The 21,948-nt window shown below is 42.9% G+C and overlaps 1 protein-coding gene across 3 annotated transcripts in view; it reads left to right on the forward strand.

Annotated features, from left to right (window-relative positions):
* znf827 (zinc finger protein 827) overlaps positions 1 to 21,948 on the forward strand; it is a 237,795-nt gene that overhangs the window by 178,106 nt on the left and 37,741 nt on the right. For all 3 annotated transcript variants that reach the window (XM_057843537.1, XM_057843538.1, XM_057843539.1), the window contains exon 6: positions 21,039 to 21,284. In XM_057843537.1, coding sequence (XP_057699520.1) covers positions 21,039 to 21,284 — 246 coding nt within the window. The remainder of the gene's footprint in view (positions 1 to 21,038; positions 21,285 to 21,948) is intronic.

The raw sequence follows: 21,948 nt of genomic DNA on the forward strand, positions 1-21,948 counted from the left end.
CCAGGGGACGCTTGAGCAACCCACACCGGATCACCACCCTTAACAACTAAGGGGGGGAAAAAAACCACGCGCTAAATGTCACGGCTGTGAACTTGAACTCCCACGCCTCGCCGACACAAACATGTTTACCGGCGTTACCCGGAGATGGCACGGCGTGGGTGGGAGCTATCTGATGGAGAGCACCCGGCCAAAGTCCACTTGTCACCACATAAAATGGGAATATACGGCCTCACCCCTGTGCCGCTAGTTCTTTATCGTGACCTAATGTCCCGTTGCCTTAAAAAGAAGTCCACTTATGCCTTCTCTATATGGCGGAAAACACAGACAAGACTGAAAAAGCAGTTTCTGCTCTTGCACCCCTCTTTAAAATAGACTGCTATATTTTAAGCCAAAAGAACTGTTGTGCTTGATAGAACAATATGTCTATATGCTGCCGTAGCAGAGTCATGGCGCACTAAGCCCCTGAACTATTTTTAATTTGTCCGTTTTACCCTGAAAACCCCCGTTTACAGACGTCCCGCAACCGCTTTTGTTTCAACCTAGCCATGAAAAGAAGGTAAGTAATTATATTATTCAAAATGTCTGTCATTTTTAGCTTAGAATCATTAATTGATGTCTGAATTTTAGTTTAAAAAAAAAAAAACGACTTTAAAAAATTATTCACTGGCATATTTTAAACTTTTAAACGAATTACGTCACAATGAAAAATTTGGTGTCTGTAAAAAAGTCGCGGATATCTACCTCATAACTATCGCTTAGTTGTAATTTTTTTTTTTTTTTTTTTTTTTTTTTTTTGTAACTATCGCCTTTTCCCCGATATGTTAGATGATAAATAATCGATCCAAACAAAAAAATAAAATAAAACTGAAAAATAACGTTTAAAAGGGTAACTACATGGAAAAGAATATCTCAACCACTCCTTGATGTCTGCGATTTCTGCATCGTGACCCTCGTTATATCACCATGTTTTACCCATAAGATAAAAAAAATCCGGCTGTGGCCATTCACAGCTTTGTCTTGACACTCGGTGATAGATGCTACATGGAGTTTTTGGCCCGAAACAAGGTAAGTACGCGATAATATCTCGTTAAAATCGTGGCGTCTTTAATTCTGCTCTCGCATGTTCTCGCCTCCAATTAGGGTTTTTCTGTTTAAAAATTTTGTTTTTTTTAAAAAATGCCTTCCTGTTCAAAATTTGTGTTCCCCCAGAAAATTGAAATTTTAAGCTTTCCAATAATGTATCACACATGCATATAGGACAATTTTGAAATTTGGCCAAATTGGCGGTCTCAGAGCGGAACTTCAATACTTGAGTGTTTTCCGCCATATACATTGGAAGCACTGGGTTAAATTGGGAAAAATAGGCCTCAAAAGTTGAGGGGGGGGTCTATCCCAGGTCGGGCTGCAGCTATGGAATATTTAGTAAACGAGTATTCTACTGAAAATTCGATCTAATCAGAAAACACATTTTTTTAGGTAAGCGCAATTAGAAATATACATGAGAAAACAAATCATTTCACCTAATATTGAGCCATTTTAATACAATCAATGTTTTTGTTTGAGATGTACATCTCAGATGTGACTAGGAAAAAACAAATCCACTGCTTTCTAGGGCTGTTTTCTCCCAGCAGACCTTTTTAACGATTAGTTGACTGTTCTAATCATTTTTTTTTTTAACTAATCTAGCAATTACATTTTTGTTGACGCTTATTAATTCACACAAACATTTTGGAACACTTAATTTCTTTATTAACAGACAAATAAACACATTAATAACAATAATAAATCACAAATAAACGAGGTCAAATGCTGATAGCATTAACTACTTTACTGCAAAGAATGGAATGTTAACAAATTCAGAACACAGTGACTTCACCTTTCCAACATGATTCAAAACAATTCCTCAAAAAAAAAAAAAAAAAAAACTACATAATAAAAATATGTAGAATTAATATTATAGTCTGCTACTCTATGTACAGTGCCTTGCAAAAGTATTCGGCCCCCTTGAATCTTGCAACCTTTCGCCACATTTCAGGCTTCAAACATTAAGATATGAAATTTAATTTTTTTGTCTAGAATCAACGACAAGTGGGACACAATCGTGAAGTGGAACAACATTTATTGGATAATTTAAACTTTTTTAACAAATAAAAAACTGAAAAGTGGGGTGTGCAATATTATTCGGCCCCTTTACTTTCAGTGCAGCAAACTCATTCCAGAAGTTCAGTGAGGATCTCTGAATGATCCAATGGTGTCCTAAATGACCGATGATGATAAATAGAATCCACCTGTGTGTAATCAAGTCTCCGTATAAATGCACCTGCTCTGTGATAGTCTCAGGGTTCTGTTTAAAGTGCAGAGAGCATTATGAAAACCAAGGAACACACCAGGCAGGTCCGAGATACTGTTGTGGAGAAGTTTAAAGCCGGATTTGGATACAAAAAGATTTCCCAAGCTTTAAACATCTCAAGGAGCACTGTGCAAGCCATCATATTGAAATGGAAGGAGCATCAGACCACTGCAAATCTACCAAGACCCGGCCGTCCTTCCAAACTTTCTTCTCAAACAAGGAGAAAACTGATCAGAGATGCAGCCAAGAGGCCCATGATCACTCTGGATGAACTGCAGAGATCTACAGCTGAGGTGGGAGAGTCTGTCCATAGGACAACAATCAGTCGTACACTGCACAAATCTGGCCTTTATGGAAGAGTGGCAAGAAGAAAGCCATTTCTCAAAGATATCCATAAAAAGTCTCGTTTAAAGTTTGCCACAAGCCAGCAAACATGTGGAAGAAGGTGCTCTGGTCAGATGAAACCAAAATTGAACTTTTTGGCCACAATGCAAAACGATATGTTTGGCGTAAAAGCAACACAGCTCATCACCCTGAACACACCATCCCCACTGTCAAACATGGTGGTGGCAGCATCATGGTTTGGGCCTGCTTTTCTTCAGCAGGGACAGGGAAGATGGTTCAAATTGACGGGAAGATGGATGCAGCCAAATACAGGAACATTCTGGAAGAAAACCTGTTGGTATCTGCACAAGACCTGAGACTGGGACGGAGATTTATCTTCCAACAGGACAATGATCCAAAACGTAAAGCCAAATCTACAATGGAATGGTTCAAAAATAAACGTATCCAGGTGTTAGAATGGCCAAGTCAAAGTCCAGACCTAAATCCAATCGAGAATCTGTGGAAAGAGCTGAAGACTGCTGTTCACAAACACTCTCCATCCAACCTCACTGAGCTCGAGCTGTTTTGCAAGGAAGAATGGGCAAGAATGTCAGTCTCTCGATGTGCAAAACTGATAGAAACACACCCCAAGCGACTTGCAGCTGTAATTGGAGCAAAAGGTGGCGCTACAAAGTATTAACGCAAGGGGGCCGAATAATATTGCACGCCCCACTTTTCAGCTTATTATTTGTTAAAAAAGTTTAAATTATCCAATAAATTTTGTTCCACTTCACGATTGTGTCCCACTTGTTGTTGATTCTTGACAAAAAATTAAAATTTTATATCTTTATGTCTGAAGCCTGAAATGTGGCGAAAGGTTGCAAGGTTCAAGGGGGCCGAATACTTTTGCAAGGCACTGTATATACACAATACGTTATAAAGTAAGTAAGATTAGTGCAGTCATGGACTATAGCAAGCAAGCCATTCGAGTAATCGTTTCAGCTCGACACAGCATATTCATAACTGCCCATATACAATCATGTGAAAAAATTAGGACACCCCATTAAATATTTTGTTCTTTATTAAGAAATGTTCAAATATTAATGTCTGATCTTGTTTTTCTTTGTCTCTGGAAAAGAAATGGATTTAATTGCAGGTAAACAACAAAAATTAACATTGCTTTACTCATTAAACCAAAAATATTTTTAAAAATGCATATTCTAACTGAGGAAAAAGTTTGGACACCCTACCACTTAATAGCTAGTGTTACACCCTTTGACATTGGTCTGAAGAAAATTTGCCCCACTGCTCAACGCAGAATACTTTCAGCTGTGAGATGTTTGAAGGATTTCTTGCTTGTACAGCCCGTTTCAAGTCACCCCTCAGCATCTCAACGGGATTAAGATCTGGGCTTTGACTCTGCCATTTCAGGACTTTCCATTTCAGCCAGGCCATGGTGGATTTACTGGTATGTTTTGGGTCAATGTCGTGTTGTAGGGTCCAGTTTTGCTTCTGCTTTAATTTTTTCACACATTTCCCTCAAGCACCCTCTGACACACGATAGAATTCATGGTGGATTCTAAGATGGTGAGCTGGCCAGGTCCTACTGTAGCAAAGCATCCCCAAACCATGACACTTCCACCTCCATGCTTAACAGTTGGTATTAGATTCTTTCCCCGGAATGCTGTATTGGGTTTACGGCAAACATGCCCTCTGTTCCTGTGCCCAAATAATTCAATTTCAGTTTCATCTGTCCAAAGTAGGGGTGTGACAAAATATCGAAATGGTGATATATCGTGATACTATGTATCCCAAAAGCTTATCGATATCCTCCTGCAAGAATCGAGATATCATTTTAAAAAGGTGTCAATGTCTTTTTAAAAAAAAAAAAAAAAAAGGGGAACCAACAACTTGCTACCAAAATCTTCCACCATAATAGTGTCTCAGTTAACGGCGAAGTGATTACGGCGAAGTGATTACGGCGTCAATGAGCATTCGATAGTTCTGCGGTGAGGGAACGCGTTGCTCTGTAATTCACCGCCAAGCCACTAGAGGGGTGTGGCGTTATGTTTGTACGGTTTTGGGGCATGCTTGTTGACTTCCGCTAGTCTAGTTAACGGAGAAAAAAAATAAACAATGCAAGATGGAACGCTAGAATGTAAATCTTCTGCTCATCAACATTGGATAAATGTTGATAATACAAATGTTGGGGGGCAGGCGACGCAGAAGACGGTTTGAGGCGGTCTGGCCGACTTTTGATGCCGCACAGAGAGTTCTAGACTCGGGTGAAGACAGCTAGCTGTGGCGGCTAGCTTCAAACTGGCGTCGAGCACTGCGTCCAAGGTCTGCAAAGCCCTCCAGCCCGATTTGTTTGCCGTGTCCTACAACCAGCCATAGCAGGTTTCTGGCGTCTATGGAACTTCCCAAACTGCGTTGGGAGCCTTGATTTTAACGTTATCATAAAAAGCACCAAGGCACTCTCAATCAGTGATGATGTATCGTGTGTGAACTCTGTTATTGAAAATTAAAGATCAAAACAACTCTTTTGACACCAAACCAGAGGTTGCGCTAGACATTTTCGTTGTCTGTCATTTTGACTGACAGGGTCATAAAAATCCGGTCATAATCTGTTTTTACCCGTCACTTAAATTTTTAAAATGATAATGATGACATATTTAATAGTATTTATTTCATTCATTTTTAATTAATATTGTTATGCTTGGTTGGCGGCAAAAAATTAGACACGGAAGTCGTGGCATTTTTCTCCCTCTTTTTACTCTGCTTACCGCCAACAACAACAACTCCGCCCCCAAAGAAAAAGAGGCAACTATATAGACCCCAATCACCAACGTCACACAAAGATCTTAATTGTGGTTGTCAGCCCAAAATCTTCTAAATATATATTAAATGCATTTTACCAGATATAAAATGACTACTACATAGTCTGTGGTGATCGTTTGGTGCCCAGGTTTCTTGTCGAATTACAGCAGTCCATCTCGCTCTCTTCGGGTCTCTCAGAATACGGTAGAACTTCAAGTCTCTCCGTCTATCTTCTCTGTTACTGCAACCAACCGCCACACACGCCTTCACCATTTTGATTATTAATGTTAACGAGCAGAAAAACACGCCGTAATAGGAGGCATGTACGTAGCGGTAATGTGTACACACGACGAGCTGACACACAATATGGCGGCTCCGGTCAGGGGGGGCGGAGTTGTGACGTCATGTGATTGGGGTCTATACACAGGCGGCAATCTAGTCCACCAATTGGATGACGCGCTGGCACACCGGGTGCACCAATAAGAACCTCGCGTTGATGTGTCAATCACGGTGCCGCCGCCAGACCCCGGTGACGCTACAATATTCTGACAGAATAGCCAACGACGTCATGCATTAAGAGAGACAATAGCTAATTACTATGCTCACTCGCCACCCTGTGGTCTGGGGTGTGAATTGCAACCTGTCAAAATGACGGACGGACTTCAGTTTTTTCCGTCACCGTTTTTAAAAACCGGTCAACGACAGAAAATATTCGGTTAACGCGACCCCTGCACCAAACCTCTGCTTTATTCTTCATATACTTGAAGTGTGACACGTAAATAAGTCACAGACTCACAGCAAACATATGTACACAATAAATGATGAAGTGCACCAACCAAAAATACAACATAAAGTGATAAAAACTTGGCAGTTTTGGCCGACTGGGTCACCGCTTCGTGTGGCCACTCGATTCCGAAAACACACGTCTCGGTGGTTCTTCCATTTTTTTTTTTCCGAATTGCCGACCTTGCCATTTAGCAATCATAATAATGTCTTGACGAGACTTGCTTTTCGATGATACTCCCGTCGGCTTGGTCCATTTTTGCGTATAGAAAAATAATGTTTTACGACCCTCGTGAGGAAAAGCGGCATGGAAAATGAATGAAAAAAAAAAAAAACAATGGCGGTGATTTCACGCTGAACCGGAAACAACAGTCTGAGCGAACCAATCACAGTCCATTTCCCTCACGTCATATGCGTTGACGTGACGCTAGGCTGACACTAGGGTTTGAAAAATCAATAGACCCTACCCACCGACGTCACAAAACCACGTGCTCGCTGTATGGTTCCGCCCACTTGTCCGTCATTTTGTCTCTGTATTAGCATTGGTTTCAATTGATCGAGGAATTTAAAATGCATTTCATGGAAGATCCGGTGCTTTCTGATGCCGTAAACTCACTGGATGTGTTGCATAAAAGGCGTTATGTGGAAAAGCTTCGTTCTATACAGTCGCCAGATCCATATTTGATGCCCAAATCGATGTTTTTCGACCCACTGTCTTCGCCCTGTCTGCCTGACATCTGCTACGCTGATATTTACAATTATCTTGTCCACACAAAATCAGCCTATTCTCACGAAAATTTGAAAAACTTCAAGAGCTTGGAGGCTTATAAATACTTCGTTGCTGGTTGGGTGAAACAGGTCCTCGTCCACGAAAATTCGGCAGGAATCTATATCGTGCTTGGAAAGGTGAGTTACGAAATTTTCAATTCAAAATCTTTTGTTATTGCTAACATCCACTGTCAAGTCTAATGTATTTCATGTCGTTTGTCAATGGAGTTAAGGCTTTTAATGTTTATATGGTTTAGCGATAGCACTCTCACTACATACATACGTGTATGTTGTCGGCGATTAGCCTAGCAATGATCTTAATTGTGGTTATTTGTCAGCCCCGTAGACGAGGCCAGTTTCTTTCACTTGGTACCAGCTAAATACAGTGGTACCTCTACATACGATCGCTTCGACACACGAACTTTTCGACATCCGACGTAAAATTTGACTCGCCATTTGTTTCTACATCCGACGACATGCTCGAAATACGACAACAATGGCAGCACCGCAGACGAATGCACGGCGGATTTTCTTGTGTGACAAATCAACACTGGTTTCAGAAAAGGTTGGTACAGGTGGTGAAACAAGGAAAAAGTTGACGCTTACCTTCTAAATGAAGATGCAAATGACAGAAAAATATGAGCGTAGGGTGGGCATCCGTGAAATGGCTCAAAAATACATCTCCACGGTCCTCCTCCGACCATCGTTCGCCAGTCTTTATAAGTTAAGCTGACAATTCCTTTTGTGGTAACATCTCCAGAGAAATCGCCAACTTCGCCACGTTTTTATCATTTATTTCACAACTTATTCAAAACAAAAACATCTTCTGTCTGCCGCAATTGAGGTGTTCTCAAGAAAACATTCAAAGTGAAAGTGAAACTCAAGCTCACCGGTCTGTCTCTGGCACGTGAGCCCCGCGGTGCGTTCAGGGTCAGCAAAAAACGTCCGCCACATTAGAACCCGATTCGTTACATTAATACAGGAATTATTATTATTATTATTATTCCGATTTTGATTTATAATTTATTTGTTTTGCTATGTGTAATTGCCATTTGTAATAGTACCAGCAGTATTTTTTAAGGATTTAGTGAAGGTTTTTGGGCTGTGGAACGAATTAATGGAATTATAATGTATTCCTATGGGAAAATCCTGCTCGACATACGACCATTTCGACTTACAAACAAGGTCCTGGAACGGATTAACTTCGTATGTAGAGGTACCACTGTATTATTCAAAAAATAACGATGGTGGAAGAAAGGGAAGTCACAAACATCTTGAATTTAAAACTATGTCGTACTACGTCGTATGTTGTCGGCGATTAGCCTCGCAATTATCTTAATTGTGGTTATTTGTCAGCCCAAAACCCTCTAAGTATATCTTAAATGCATCTTACCGGATATAAAATGACTACTACATAATCTGTTGTAATCGTTTGGAGCCCAGTTTTCTCGTCGAATTGCAGCAGCCCATCTCGCTCTCTCCTCTCCGTGTCTCTCGGAATCCGGTAGAACTTCAAGTCTCTCCGTCTATTTTCTCTGTTATTGCAACCGACCGCCACACACGCCTTCACCATTTTGATTATTAATGTTAACGAGCAGAAAAACACGCCGTAAATAGGAGGAATGTACGTAGCCGTAACAGGTCAACACGATGTGTTGACGGACAAGTGGGCGGCACCAGTCAGGAGAGCGGAGTTGTGACGTCACGTGGGTAGGGTCTATAGGAGCGCGTCAGGCTACGGCGCAGGGTCGTAAATCGGGTCTTCCTTGATGGCGCAGGTCTGACGCGGAAGTATAACTCGGCCTTAAGGCTGCCTTGACGGTGCCTGACACCCAATCCATTTAGACTGGGAACGTTCGTTCATTCGAAACCAGAGCATTCACAGTCATTCGGTCCGATTTTCAGGGCATTTGTAGGTCACTTGCTGTTCATTTTAGGGCATTTATAGGTCATTTCCTGTTGAATTTGAGTTATTTAATTTCCCAGGTCACTTCCTGTTCTGTAACTCAAAATCAACAGGAAGTGACCCATAAAATACCCCAAAATCAACAGGAAGTAACTGAAGATCAACAGGTAAATGACCTTAAATTGCCCAAAATGACCTCATTGACTGCCACTGACGGCCATAGACGTCCAAGCCGTTTGAAATGGGAGGGTGGCAGCGAATGAACGAATGTTCATTCGCTGCCACCCTCCCATTTCAAATGGATTGGACGTCTACTAGTGATAAACTCATTCCAATTCACAGCAAAAGCTTGTTTTTCTGTTTATTAGTTGTTTTTAGAATATCCTAGAATGATTTCCTGACCAATGTACCGATAATCGTTGTATCGCCGTATCGTCAGATCATCGTTATCGTGAGCTTTGTATCGCAAACCGTATCGTATCGTGAGGTACCAAGAGGTTCCCACTCCTAGTCCAAAGAACATTATTCCAGAAGTCCTGGTCTTTGTCTAAATTCACTCTGTCAAGCTTCAGTCTGTTCTTCATGTTCTTCTTGGAGAGCAAAGGTTTCCTCTTTGCACACCTCCTATGAAGCTTCAACTTGTGAAGTCTCTGTCTGATTGTAGAGGCATGCATTTTCACATCAACAGTAGCAGGAGGTTGCTGTCGGTCCCGTGATGACATTTTAGGGTTTTTGGAGACTTCTTTTAGCATCTTGCGGTCTGCTCTCGGGGTAAAACTTGCTTGGACGGACAGACCTGGGCATGTTGGCAGTTGTTTTGAATGTCCTCCACTAGTAGACTATTTTCCAGACAGTGGAATGGCGGATTTTATATTCTTTTGAGATCTTTTGAAATACCTTACCACACTCATAAGCATCGACAATCTTCTTTCTGAAGGCCTCAGACAGCTCCTTTGATCTCATCATGGTGTTTTCTCTCACTTCAACCGTCAGGGGCACACCACATAAATAAGGCAAGCCTCCTTCAAAACACTGGGTAATGATGTTCTAATCATTTGCACCTGATGTGATACACCTGTATGTGATTTAAGCCATTTTAAGTGGCATTGAATGTGAAGGTGTCCTAATTTTTAACGGTAGAACCGTGGTAACGCTCTACAGTGGTTTAAATCGTACCTGGAACATAGGACCTTCTCGGTGATGATTGGGGAATTTTCCTCCTCACAAACTTCTCTGTCTTGTGGGGTGCCACAAGGCTCTATTTTAGGGCCTGTTCTCTTTGCACTTTATCTCCTACCTTTAGGATCAGTTAAAAAAAAACATAATATCTCTTTTCATTTTTATGCTGATGACCTGCAGCTGTATCTCCCCCTGAGACCCAACGAACAAACTGCTCTCACTAATTTAATGGAGTGCATATCCGATGTGAAGCAGCGGCTAGCACAGAACTTTTTACATCTTAACGAAAGCAAAACTGAATATATTGCTTTTGGCACACCTTCTATGTTAAATGCCCTTGAGCCCAACCCTGGCACTCTGGCTCCCTTTTTTAAAACACATGTTAAAAATCTCGGAGTGATATTCGATTGCAGGCTCAACTTAGCAAGGTAGCAATTCATCTTTTTCTTAACACCTTATTTCCCAACGCAGAGAAGATATATAAATTGGTAGCACTACGCACAGTCATGGTTCCACTTCCTATCATGCATTTGGGCATGGCTACAGTATCATTTACTGAAAGCTCAACAAATACACTAGATGACAATATTTAGTCACAATATACAAAGTCACAAGTCTTTGTATCCGTGGATCCCTCTCACAGAAAGAATGTTAATAATGTAAATGCCATCTTGAGGAGTTATTGTCAAAATAAACAAATACAGTACTTATGTACTGTATGTTGAATGTATATATTTGTCCGAGTTTTATTCATTTTTTTCTCAATGCATTGCCAAAATGTATATGATCGGGAAAAATTATCGGGAATGATTGGAATTGAATCGGGGGCAAAAAAAAAGCAATCGGATGGGGAAATATCGGGATCGGCAGATACTCAAACTAAAACGATCGGGATCGGATCGGTAGCAAAAAAACATGATCGGAACAACCCTAGTCAAGACTTTTGCTTTTCTTTCAATTTTTGGGGTCTTTATTTTGATTTCCCTTTTTAACGGTTTTTGCTGATGATTTAATTAGATTTTTACGTCTCATTTTATTTCTGTTTATTTTTATAGTTCCATTATTTTCGACTGAAGAACAACAGGACGCATTGTAATTTGTCCAACCCCAATCATACGAATATTAAAACCCCGAGACCTCAAAGCCGCGTAAAGCGTCACAATTAAAAACCGCGTGGTGTATTCATTAACACGTTTAACTGTTGCAATCTGTTTGCCACCAAATCCAATTCATCCCATCAAACCTAATTGCCGTGAAATGCGCGGCAGATTTTGGCCTCCGACCAAATCATCATCGCCATATTTGCACATTTACGACTGCTCCGAGACAGGACCGGGATCCCTAGCGCGTATTAATACAAGTAGCGTCTCTCCCTGTCAATCGTATCGGCGGGAAGACATCAAACCTGATCCTCCGTCAGATTTTCCAGAGGGTGAATGAGTGGAATTAAAGCTTAAAAAGAAGGAAATCCACAGAGCAGTCCAAACAGCCGGGCTGAGCCGTTTAGCGTGGCGCTGTGCGTTTATTAGGGCAAAAGGGCACCGAGAGGTCACGCCTTAGTCAGGAGGAGGGGGCGCGAGCGTCGAGGTCCGCCCAGGCCAACTTCGATAATGTTTACGCTAGCCGCTGTCGACTCGCAAAGGTGACGTGAAGCAGGCGCGCTAAAAATAGTGGAGTTGCGAGATGGGTTAGGAATGTCACACAGTGCAAGAGTAGGCTTGCATTGACGGGGATAAGTGTTCAATACCTCTGGGAAGTTGACCCCGCATCAGATTCAGATTTCCTTTTGTCAAATAGGAGTGACTGATGGAAATGGAAGTGACCTGGAAATGCCCCCAAATTAACTGCAAACGACCTGGAAATAACCCAAAATACACAAGAAATGCCCAAAAATCAACAAGAAGTGTCCAATGGAACAGGAAGTGACCCGGAAATGACCCAAAATCAACAAGAAATGACCCAGAATGGACAAGAAGTAGGGTTGTTCCGATCATGTTTTTTTTGCCATGTGACATTTTTCTTGCCATGTGGCAAAATGTTTTTGCCACGAAATTGATTTTGCCACATGGCAAAAAAAAAACAAAAAAGCCACATGGCATAAAATTTTTGCCCCATGGCAGAAAAAAATGCCACATGGCCAAAAAAAAAAAAAATGCTACATAGCAAAAAAATGCCACATGGCAGTTTTTTTTTTTGCCACATGGCAAAAACTAACTGTGACTAAATCACAGTTGCAGCTAGTTAAAATGAAATTGAAATAAATAAATAAATAAATTGAAATAAAATTTTCTGTGAGAGGGATCCACGGATAGAAAGACTTGTAATTCTTAAAGGATAAATGTGACTTTGTATATTGTGACTAAATATTGCCATCTAGTGTATTTGTTGAGCTTTCAGTAAATAGCCATGCCCAAATGCATGATGGGAAGTGGAACCATGACTGTGCGTAGTGCTACCAATTGATATATCCTCTCTGCGTTGGGAAATAACATAGGGTGTTAAGAAAAAGATCAATTACTACCTTGCTTCCCCACATTGCTTCCCACGTTATTTCTAATCGTAGGGTGAGGGATTGTAAGGCTTTAGCCAATTAACAAACGCTCCAAAGGCTGCCAAAATTCACTCTACTCATTTTACGCTGCCTTTTAGCTCTCTATATAGGTAAGACGGTGCCATTACAAAATGAGCGCGACAATGCATGAGTGGGTGGTGCAGCGCATGCATTAATTGCGTTAAATATTTTAACCTGGTACATATTAATTACCGCCATTATCGGGATAGATTTGATAACCCTACCTTAAGCCTAAACTCAAGAGTGTAACATATTATGTCTGTGACGTTAAATACAATTAGAAAACGATTTAATTAAAAAAAAAAAAAAAAATTAAAAAAAGCATGTCTGATATTTTTTTGCCGATTCCGATACTATGAAAATGACGTGATCGGACCCGATCGATCGGCATCCCGATCGATCGGGATGCCGATTGATCGGGACATCTCTAACAAGAAGTGCAATATAATACTATGCGTAATGTGAGAAACACAGCTGATGCTCCAGATGTAAGTCCCCCCCCCCCCCCCCCCCCCCCAAAAGACAGCGGTAAAAGAGAGCACACTTTAAGTGCCTACGACAGCAAAAAGCATGTTTATTTGATATTTCACGTGGTATTTTATGCTCCTGAATGAAATGGACCGTTGGATGTGTGTGGCAGCGATCGTTTTATTTATTTAATTTTGAATCCCGCGCCATGAAAATGAGTGACTTCCGGCTCCAGTCTCGGGTTGAGGACAAATGCGCATGTGACATCACCCACATGCAGATGGACTGCGGCTTCAGCTGATTTTGCGGATTAATTCGTTTATTTTTCACATCACGCCAGCCAAATGTGCTGCAGGGTTTTTGTTGCTGCACTTTTTGTGTTTCAAAAAGTTCCCGTTCACCCCGAGATTAGCCAAAACAAGTCCGACAACTGTGGGACCATTGAACTAACAAGGAAGTTAGTAAACATCGTGTTTTGTATTATGTCAAATACTGGGATCATGGCACATGTTTTAATAAGGAGGTGGCCATCGTCCAGATTTCCAGCCCCCTCTGCCCTCTTCGTGTGCCCGGCAATAGACCACTATCCTCGGGCTGGGCTTGGACAGCTACGCGCTTCTCCGACGTCGGTTGGTTTGTCCGGCGGTCGTTCTCCAGCTGCTTCCCCGGCAAACGAGCTCTCCTGCCTGCAGCAGGGAAACGACGAGCTGTAACTTGCTCGGGGTTACCGATCCGTGAAGACAATCGACAACCCCGCCGGCATGTGATATGATCCGGGGTAGTTTTGTGTGATTTTTCGCTTCAAAGGGCGAGAATAAGACTTAGAAATGCCGCTCAATTCGGCTAGCTGTCACGCCTCCTGGTTTGTTTACGCTCTCCGAAGCTGGGGCAGGGAAATGACTAACTCCGGGGGCATAAAATATCGTTCGGGAGGTGTAGGAAGTCGACAGTTTTTACCATTATGGAGTAATTTTGCCATATCGTACTGAATAAATGCATTTTTAATATTTCATATTCCGTATAGCAAAAGACTGTTATTTGTCATGACCATACCATTTATTTAGCAAATGGGGAAAAATACTTAGATGAAAAGAATATCCTGTAAAAGTATTGGAGTAGACAGATTGAAACAATGACATTTTCGCATTTTCCTGTTTCTGAATAATTCCCCCTCAATGGGGTGAATTCTAAATTAGATGAAACTGTGCCCCTGCCGATATCATCCTCCAGTTGGGGGCGCTTGAGCGCTAAAATGAAAGGCAGGGGCTAAACAGCAGATTAAAAGACTAATTTCTCGACATCTGCGCTTTGCCAAATTGTTATATATATAGTCGAATCATCTCAAAATATGATTCTAATTCACATGATAACACTATTTAAGATTTTTTTAATGCTGTCGCAGGCACTTTTATGATGAATAAATTAGGGCTGCAGCTATCGAATATTTTAGTAGTCGATTAATCGATGGACTAGTTACTTCGAATGATCGAGTAATCGGATACGGAACATGAAAAATTGAAATACATGAGCTGAGCCTCAAACGGTATAATTTTTTTTTTTTTTTTTAATGAAGATCTATGTACAAGAAAAAAATAATTGGCTAACTTACATAGAAAAAGTTCGCTAGCTTAAATGCTATAAAATGCTAAAGTTTTTTTAATTTCTCATAACAAATTTTTCAGACACATATTCCCACAAAAAAAAATGGTTCAATATACCTATAAAATAAATTATGAACGCAATAAAAAACATTCGCTCAAACAAAAACTTAGCTTACTTTGCTCTTAACAGGGAGCAGTTGGCTCATTTGTTCAGTCATGTGAAAAGAAGCAGACCAGAGGGCAGTGTATCCACCCTAATCAATAAAACTGAATGCAAACACTTTCAAAATAAACCATTACAACGCCACTTTAATTAAACGAATACTCGGAGCAACAAAATTTAATTGGAATATTTTATTCTAATCGGATACTCGAGTTAAATCGATTAATCGTCGCAGCACTAGAATAAGTTTCTATATATTTATACTTAGTGTGAAAGTTGTGTAAACTAAACCTGTTTAGAGGAACACAAAGCTGATATCCTGGCAGGAATCGTCTTCAACAGGTCTCAGTCACTCTCGGTTTTTATATCTTATAGCGGTTAGCCTTGAAAAGCTCAGAATTATCAGACGGGGACTTTAGCAAATATCTTTAACCACATCTGACTATGGCTTTGCAGAAAGGTACTTCTACAGCCACAGTGTGGAACTTTTTGGATTTAGCAACAAGGTAACTTAGTGTAAGATGTGCTTTAATGCTTTTGCACACTAACAGTATTTACAGTAATTAAATCAATTACAGTGCCTTGCAAAAGTATTCAGCCCCCTTGAAAATTGCAACCTTTCGCCACATTTCAGGCTTCAAACATAAAGATATGAAATTTAATTTTTTTGTCAAGAATCAACAAGTGGGACACAATCGTGAAGTGGAACAACATTTATTGGATAATTTAAACTTTTTTAACAAATAAAAAACTGAAAAGTGCCCCGTGCAATATTATTCGGCCCGTTTACTTTCAGTGCAGCAAACTCACTCCAGAAGTTCAGTGAGGATCTCTGAATGATCCAATGTTGTCCTAAATGACCGATGATGATAAATAGAATCCACCTGTGTGTAATCAAGTCTCCGTATAAATGCACCTGCTCTGTGATAGTCTCAAGGTTCTGTTTAAAGTGCAGAGAGCATTATGAAAACCAAGGAACACACCAGGCAGGTCCGAGATACTGTTGTGGAGAAGTTTAAATCCGGATTTGGATACAAAAAGATTTCCCAAGCTTTAAACATCTCAAGGAGCACTGTGCAAGCCATCATATTGAAATGGAAGGAGCATCAGACCACTGCAAATCTACCAAGACCCGGCCGTCCTTCCAAACTTTCTTCTCAAACAAGGAGAAAACTGATCAGAGATGCAGCCAAGAGGCCCATGATCACTCTGGATGAACTGCAGAGATCTACAGCTGAGGTGGGAGAGTCTGTCCATAGGACAACAATCAGTCGTACACTGCACAAATCTGGCCTTTATGGAAGAGTGGCAAGAAGTAAGCCATTTCTCAAAGACATCCATAAAAAGTGTCGTTTAAAGTTTGCCACAAGCCACCTGGGAGACACACCAAACATGTGGAAGAAGGTGCTCTGGTCAGATGAAACCAAAATTGAACTTTTTGGCCACAATGCAAAACGATATGTTTGGCGTAAAAGCAACACAGCTCATCACCCTGAACACACCATCCCCACTGTCAAACATGGTGGTGGCAGCATCATGGTTTGGGCCTGCTTTTCTTAAGCAGGGACAGGGAAGATGGTTAAAATTGACAGGAAGATGGATGCAGCCAAATACAGGAACATTCTGGAAGAAAACCTGTTGGTATCTGCACAAGACCTGAGACTGGGACGGAGATTTATCTTCCAACAGGACAATGATCCAAAACATAAAGCCAAATCTACAATGGAATGGTTAAAAAATAAACGTATCCAGGTGTTAGAATGGCCAAGTCAAAGTCCAGACCTGAATCCAATCGAGAATCTGTGGAAAGAGCTGAAGACTGCTGTTCACAAACACTCTCCATCCAACCTCACTGAGCTCGAGCTGTTTTGCAAGGAAGAATGGGCAAGAATGTCAGTCTCTCGATGTGCAAAACTGATAGAAACATACCCCAAGCGACTTGCAGCTGTAATTGGAGCAAAAGGTGGCGCTACAAAGTATTAACGCAAGGGGGCCGAATAATATTGCACGCCCCACTTTTCAGTTTATTATTTGTTAAAAATGTTTAAATTATCCAATAAATTTTGCTCCACTTCACGATTGTGTCCCACTTGTTGTTGATTCTTGACAAAAAAATTAAAATTTTATATCTTCATGTTTGAAGCCTGAAATGTGGCGAAAGGTTGCAAGGTTCAAGGGGGCCGAATACTTTTGCAAGGCACTGTATGTGTGTTTAAAACTAGGTGTTGTGATTGTTTTCTCATGTAACAGTCTATTCGCTTGTGCTATAGTGTTTACACAATGAAAAAAGTAAGGTTTCTGTTTTTCAGTAAACGTTACCATAATGTTTCATTCACGGTTTCTGTTCTCAGTAAACGATACCATAACAGCTATTTCTCGGTAAACGAAACTTACGCATGTGCAATGAATGCTCTCCCACTTGTCAATAAAAGACGCGACCCCAGGGAGGGGGCTGAGAGAGGCTTATTGTGAGCAAACGTGCTGCGCTGTCAACCCTCCCTGGTGGCCGCCAGTGAAAAAACGTCTCAAGTCTGATCTTTCCTCCGTCCTTTCCTCGGTCTTTGTTGTTTTCTTAGTTCAGGTATTAAGTTAAGACCTAACACTTAGCTTAGCTTTGAGGGCTTTCTCATTTACCTTTGTATCCATCCATCCATCCATCCATTATCTTCCGCTTATTCCGGGGTCGGGTCGCGGGGGCAGCAGCTTCAGCAGGGAAGCCCAAACTTCCCTCTCCCCAGCCACTTCAGCCAGCTCCTCCGGCGGGATTCCAAGACGTTCCCAGGCCAGCCGAGCGACATAGTCTCTCCAGCGTGTCCTGGGTCGACCCCGGGGCCTCCCGCCGGTGGGACATGCCCGGAACACCTCTCCAGGGAGGCGTCCAGGAGGCATCCGAACCAGATGCCCGAGCCACCTCAACTGGCTCCTCTCAACGCGGAGGAGTAGCGGCTCGACACCAAGCCCCTCCCGGATGACCGAGCTTCTCACCCGATCTCTAAGGGAGAGCCCGGACACCCTGCGGAGGAAACTCATTTCGGCCGCTTGTATCCGGGATCTTGTTCTTTCGGTCACGACCCACAGCTCGTGACCATAGGTGAGGGTAGGAAAGTAGATCGACCGGTAAATCGAGAGCTTCGCCTTTTGGCTCAGCTCCTTCTTCACCACAACGGACCGGTGCAGAGTCTGCATCACTGCAGACGCTGCACCGATCCGCCTGTCAATCTCCCGCTCCCTCCTACCCTCACTCGTGAACAAGACCCCAAGATACTTAAACTCCTCCACTTGGGGCAGGATCTCATCCCCGACCCGGAGAGGGCACTCCACCCTTTTCCGGCTGAGGACCATGGTCTCGGATTTGGAGGTGCTGATCTTCATCCCAACCGCTTCACACTCTGCTGCAAACCGCCCCAGTGAGAGTTGGAGGTCACGGCTTGATGATCCCAACAGCACCACATCATCTGCAAAAAGCAGAGATGAGATGCTGAGGCCACCAAACCGGACCCCCTCAACGCTTCGGCTGCGCCTAGAAATTCTGTCCATAAAAATTATGAACAGAATCGGTGACAAAGGGCAGCCTTGGCGGAGTCCAATCCTCACTGGGAACGAATTCGACTTACTGCCGGCAATGCGGACCAGACTCTGACACTGGTCGTACAGGGACCGAACAGCCCTTACCAAGGGGCTCGGTACCCCGTACTCCCGGAGCACCCTCCACAGGACTCCCCTAGGCACACGGTCGAACGCCTTCTCCAAATCCACAAAACACATGTAGACTGGTTGAGCGAACTCCCATGCACCCTCGAGGACCCTGCCGAGGGTGTAGAGCTGGTCCACTGTTCCACGGCCGGGACGAAAACCACACTGCTCCTCCTGAATCCGAGATTCGACTTTCCGACGGACCCTCCTCTCCAGCACCCCTGAATAGACTTTACCGGGGAGGCTGAGGAGTGTGATCCCTCTATAATTGGAACACACCCTCCGGTCCCCCTTTTTAAAAAGGGGGACCACCACCCCGGTCTGCCAATCCAGAGGCACTGTCCCCGATGTCCACGCGATGTTGTAGAGGCGTGTCAGCCATGACAGCCCTACAACATCCAGAGCCTTTAGGAACTCTGGGCGGATCTCATCTACCCCCGGGGCCTTGCCACCGAGGAGCTTACCAACCACCTCAGTGACTTCAACCCCAGAGATTGAAGAGCCCACCTCAGAGTCCCCAGACTCTGCTTCCTCAAAGGAAGGCGTGTCGGTGGAATTGAGGAGGGCTTCGAAGTATTCTCCCTACCGACTCACGATGTCCCGAGTCAAGGTCAGCAGTACACCATCTTCACGAAACACAGTGTTAATGGTGCACTGCTTTCCTCTCCTCAGACGCCGGATGGTGGACCAGAATTTCCTCGAAGCCGTCCGGAAGTCGTTTTCCATGGCCTCACCGAACTCCTCCCATGTCCGAGTTTTTGCCTCGGCGACCGCCGAAGCCGCAGTCCGCTTGGTCAGCCGGTACCTGTCAGCTGCCTCCGGAGTCCCACAGGCCAAAAAGGCCCGATAGGCCTCCTTCTTCAGCTTGACGGCATCCCTTACCCCAGGTGTCCACCAGCGGGTTCGGGGATTGCCGCCACGACAGGCACCAACCACCTTACGGCCACAGCTCCGATCGGCCGCCTCAACAATGGAGGTGCGGAACATGGTCCACTCGGACTCAATGTCCCCCACCTCCCCCGGGACAAGGGAGAAGTTCTGCCGGAGGTGGGTGTTGAAGCCCTTTCTGACAGGGGATTCTGCCAGACGTTCCCAGCAGACCCTCACAATACGTTTGGGCCTGCCAGGTCTGACCAGCATCTTCCCCCACCATCGGAGCCAACACACCACCAGGTGGTGATCAGTTGACAGCTCCGCCCCTCTCTTCACCCGAGTGTCCAAAACATGCGGCCGCAAGTCCGATGACACGATCACAAAGTCGATCATCGAACTGCGGCCTAGGGTGTCCTGGTGCCAAGTGCACATATGGACACCCTTATGTTTGAACATGGTGTTCGTTATGGACAATCCGTGACGAGCACAGAAGTCCAATAACAGAACACCGCTCGGGTTCTGATCGGGGGGGCCGTTCCTCCCAATCACGCCCCTCCAGGTCTCACTGTCATTGCCCACGTGAGCGTTGAAGTCCCCCAGCAGAACGAGGGAGTCCCCAGAGGGGGCACTCTCCAGCACACCCTCCAAGGACTCCAAAAAGGGTGGGTACTCTGAACTGCTGTTTGGTGCATAAGCACAAACAACAGTCAGGACCCGTCCCCCCACCCGAAGGCGGAGGGAGGCTACCCTCTCGTCTACTGGGGTAAACCCCAGCGTACAGGCACCAAGCCGGGGGGCAATAAGTATGCCCACACCTGCTCGGCGCCTCTCACCGTGGGCAACTCCAGAGTGGAAGAGGGTCCAACCCTTTACCTTTGTAGTTTTCCTCAAAAAAAGTTGCCTGTTTATGTTTTCACAAGGTGAACAAAACAGTCCATCGACTTGTTTTGAAGTGACGGGTGTTTCATTCTGAGATGACGTTTAAGCTTGCTTGGCACCATAGCTGCTTGTGTCACGTTCAAGAACTGCTTGAATTTCTAGCCATCAGCCACCTTGCCGTCCTCGACAATATGTTGGAAGAAAACACAGGGTTAGGATTGATGGATATGGATAAAATGGAAAGTAGACGTTTGTAGATATCGACATTTGACTAGGGTCCACATTGTCTCGGACAGCACGGTGGCTGATGGTTAGAAATTCGAGCAGTTCTTGAAGGCAACACGAGCAATACCTCGCTCATCTGCACACGACCGCAGCCTTCTACCAACTCCTTCTTTCCTATTGCAACCCCGCTTGGCGACGTAAAATAAAAAAATGCAATATTGAGATTTTGAGTCACCTCCTATTCATTTGGTGATATTCCCTGGTCACTTCCTGTGGAGTAACTCAAAATCAAGAAGAAGTGACCAAAAATCAATTGTATTAATGACCCATGCATTGCTAATTGTTGTATACAAGTATACTGAGTTACAGAACAAAAATACTAGTGTTGTCACTTTCGAACTTGTTAGACTAACAATGGTCTCGGTCCGTTACAGAGAACAACAAAGACGGCCTCTTCCAGAAGGTGAAGGTAAAAGCTGAACCCATGGAAGTGGACCCAGCCCCCGCTGACGTGTCGCCGCCCACGGCCCCGCCCGCCGCTCCTCCTCACCTGATGGCTTTCGGCACATTAGGGGCGCGCGAGAAAACTGAGCCGGAGCCTCTGGCGCGCCCCCAGAAGGACCTCTTTTCCCAGGACATCTCGGTCAAAATGGCCTCCGAGCTCCTCTTCAAATTGTCAGGTGTGTTTCTCACTTGGCTTGAGTACATATTTGGGCTGCCGCCAATAATTGTTCGACAGTCGGTTAATCACTAATTTAATTTTTGATAAATGTAAATCACATCAACTTTTATTCAGTACTCTATTTTAGCTGGAAATGCACATTGGAACCAAGGTTTTTACTAAGTTTGCAATGAATGCGATGCAACTATGTAACTGTATCATTGCAGCAAAAGCAGATGTTTGCAAAGATTTCATTTAGATTCATTACAAAGATAATCATCACCTACATTGAGGACGACAGAAATCAGAATATTTACTCTTTTTTTGGGGTTTTTTTCTTAAAAAAAAAAAAAAAAGATAATGAATTGAAAAATTATATTGTTTACGTACACATACAGTATATACAGTATATATCTATATAAGTAAATATTTAGTTTTTTAACCTTGTCTTTCATTTAAAACATATTTTTAGAATAATTTTTTAAAAAATATGTTTGAAATTAGATCGTTTATTTTGTTATATTCTTCATAAATTTTAAAATATTTAAAAATGAGAAACATTTACTTTTTTTATTCAGAAAAAAATGAAAATTATATTTTAAAAAGTATATAAGTGTACTGTATAAATAAATATTCAGTTTTTTACCTTTTTGTTTTTCAATTTAAAAATGTTTACTTTAAAA

This window comes from Corythoichthys intestinalis, chromosome 8 (genome assembly GCF_030265065.1).
Source record: "Corythoichthys intestinalis isolate RoL2023-P3 chromosome 8, ASM3026506v1, whole genome shotgun sequence".
In the NCBI taxonomy this organism is placed as follows: domain Eukaryota; kingdom Metazoa; phylum Chordata; class Actinopteri; order Syngnathiformes; family Syngnathidae; genus Corythoichthys; species Corythoichthys intestinalis.